This window comes from Mirounga leonina, unplaced genomic scaffold, assembly GCF_011800145.1.
Source record: "Mirounga leonina isolate KUSES-001 unplaced genomic scaffold, KU_Mleo_1.0 Mir_101414, whole genome shotgun sequence".
Classification (NCBI taxonomy): domain Eukaryota; kingdom Metazoa; phylum Chordata; class Mammalia; order Carnivora; family Phocidae; genus Mirounga; species Mirounga leonina.
Window position 1 is genome coordinate 1743130 of NW_023270121.1, and position 2949 is coordinate 1746078.

The 2949-nt window shown below is 50.1% G+C and overlaps 1 protein-coding gene across 1 annotated transcript in view; it reads left to right on the top strand.

The window, feature by feature from the left end:
* The first annotated feature begins 1645 nt into the window (after positions 1–1645).
* The window catches only part of LOC118018944, a 12537-nt gene continuing 11233 nt past the window's right edge, over positions 1646–2949 (top strand). Inside the window, exons 1-2 of the mRNA XM_035017732.1 lie at positions 1646–2072; positions 2365–2943. Coding sequence (XP_034873623.1) covers positions 1805–2072; positions 2365–2943 — 847 coding nt within the window. The 5' untranslated portion in view covers positions 1646–1804. The remainder of the gene's footprint in view (positions 2073–2364; positions 2944–2949) is intronic.

The following is a 2949-nucleotide window of genomic DNA, read 5'->3' on the forward strand; positions in this document are numbered from 1 at the left end:
TCTCACCAGTGTCATAATTAAATAAATATTTCATCTATTGAGTCTCATTTTCATCAGTGGGATAACAGGGACAACTCTAATTTATGGATTATTTCTGAGTTACACCATGAAACTTCAGAATAGAATTTAAATAAAGACTTTTGAACAAAAGACAGGCTAACCTGCGAAGTTACTGATTTCTAAAGTTCATCTGAACGGTAAGATTCAGCTGAATTTAGGGTCTGCATAAAGTCTGTCCTTTGAAGCCAGAGTGAAAGCCATCCAGCAATCTTCTATGAAGTTCTCAGCCATCTGACACTTAATACTGTGAGTTAAGCCAGGAATAAGAAAGGGATAGTGATTCACTTATCGAAAATGGCCACAAGTAAAACACTGACCACCTCACTATAGATTCATTATATCCACCAATTTATAAATCATCTGAAAGCACACTGGTTTTGTTTGTAAGGATATGTTTTTAAATTTTAATATGCTGTTTGAAAGCTGCTATTTCCTGTGCAGTCAGTAGAAAACGTTTTCAACAGGGTACAAATTAATTTAAGCAAGTCAATGAGGCCTCTCTATTAACTGGAAAATTTTGTTTATTACATATATATATGTATACACACACACACATATGTACATAACTTGAATTCTTTTTTCTCCAAGTGAAATAGATTTATTATGTTTTCTGGTTACAAAATAATCTAGCTTGAGTCAATAAAAAAGGAAGGAAGAAACAGAACATAAATGTATGAAAAATATTAATAAAAACCTCACTACTTGAGCTTCCTTTTATGCCACCTCCCACCCCCAATTTTGGTGCAGAGGCTGGATGTGCAAAGGGGTAGAAATTAAGGACTGGGGGGCAGGCGTTTCAGAGCCAAGTAAAGGATAAGAAATTTCCCCCCAGAAGAAGTATAAGGAAGGACAGACCCACGAGAAGATGCGGCCCCTTCGTATACTTAGGCAAATTCAAACACCAGAGAGCCACGGCCACTTCTGGCTTAATGGTATTGTTATAGAGGAAAAGAGTGACAGGGCCCAGTGCAAAGGGGGGAGGTACGGGGCAGGCTGGCGCCTGCCGCACTGCTTGTGGGAGTGGAAATTGGGGGCCAGAGCTCACCGGTGACGTGGTCGTCACGTGACCAAGAGCCGCCTAGAGCAGAAGTCCTGCTAGTCGCCTCCGTCTGGGTACCAGCCCCCCATTACTCCGCAGGCGTGTGAAGGAAGAAGGAAACTAGCCCCGGACCGCGAGGTCGGTAGGAGCCTGGGCTCTGCTTAGAGGCGGGTGGGGAGAGGAGAGGGCCAAGGGCGCCCCGGATCCAGGTTCGGGCTGATCCGGGCTGGGTTCCCTTCCCGCCTACTTTCTAAATACCACCGCCCCCCCCCCTCCCTTGTGCCCATTTAGCGGAGAGAACCGGCGGACTTTGGGTGGGGGTGAGGCGAGTAAATGGCGGTTGACAGAGACTCCGAAGCAAGGTGCCACACTCAGGGTACTCGTGTCCCGAGTCCTGCTCCGTCCACCAAGCACTCCGTCCCCTCGGTTCCCTGCCTGTTTGCAGGTTTGTAGGGTCTATTGGCCCATAGGTCGCCTCAAAAGTCGTGCCGAGGGAAGGAGCAAACTGCCTTGGGACCGTGCAGGTCCGTGTGAAGGTGGGATGAGCCCTGGACCCTGGCTGGGGGTGGCGTTGGGGGTGGCGGAGGAGGAAGGGCTGGCATCTGCGCGGGCCGGGTCCGAGTCGCCCTCTCCTGGCCCCTTCTTTCTCCACACCCCCTCCCATTTCAGTGCAGGGAAAGGGGTGTGGCGGCCTTTGCTGGGGAAATGGCGGACGATAACGGGGGAGGAGGGGGGAGCCCGCGTTTGGAAAGTCGGGAAGGTGTGAGAAATACTTTAAAGTCAAAGGCTGAAAATGCAGAAAAGCGGGTATTAGGACCCGTGTTCTCAGTGCTGATCCATCCACCACACTTTCAGTTCTCCAAAGCCAGCTGTCTTTCCGACCTTCTGCCAGACTGTCCATCAATCTCCGTGGAAGGAGTACTGACAACAGAAGACGAGGGAAGAAGTAGAAATTTACCTGACGTTGGTAGAGGTTGGTGGGAGAGACCTGCCTGTGAATCTTTGGGGGAAGGGGTGGTAGTGGAGGAAACTACCTGGGTGTGTGCCTCTCCTTGTCACCCTCCTGGCTATGGTAGCACAGCCCCATCCTCTGCCCTTTTCTGTAGGTGGGTCCTGAAAGTAGATAGAGGGTGACAAAAAGGAACAAAGAAGTCGTTTCCTAATAATCCACCTCTCTCAACCAGAACTCAAACTCCACTCTATTTGTGTAGTGAGGCACAAACTCAGACACAGCACAGGACCCTAATACCATTTTGCACCCATAGATTCATCACAAGGGAGCTACAGGGGCCCGGGAGAGGCTGAAGAGGACTGCGCTCCACCATTACTCACCCTGGCCCTAAGAATCCTCCTCAGTCAGGTGGAACAAGGCCCTCTCCTGTCCTGTCCAAAGGCTGGCACGGACTTGAGCATGGGCCGGGCTCGGGAAGTGGGTTGGATGGCAGCAGGACTGATGATTGGGGCTGGTGCCTGCTACTGTGTTTACAAGCTAACCATAGGAAGAGATGACAGTGACAAGTTGGAGGAGGAGGAAGAGGAATGGGACGATGACCAGGAGCTGGATGAGGAAGAACCTGAGCTTTGGCTTGATTTCACAACTATGGCTCGGCCCTGGAGTGAGGATGGGGATTGGACTGAACCTGGGGCCCCTGGTGGCACTGAGGACAGGCCCTCAGGCGGGGGCAAGGCCAACCGAACACACCCAGTAAAACAGCGCCCATTCCCCTATGAACATAAAAATTCTTGGAGCACTCAAAGCTTTAGAAATTTCAGGTGTGTACTTGACCTCTCTAAGTGTCCTTTCATTCAGGGGAAAATGTGGTTTGCTCCGCCCAAGGATGCTGGTTTTT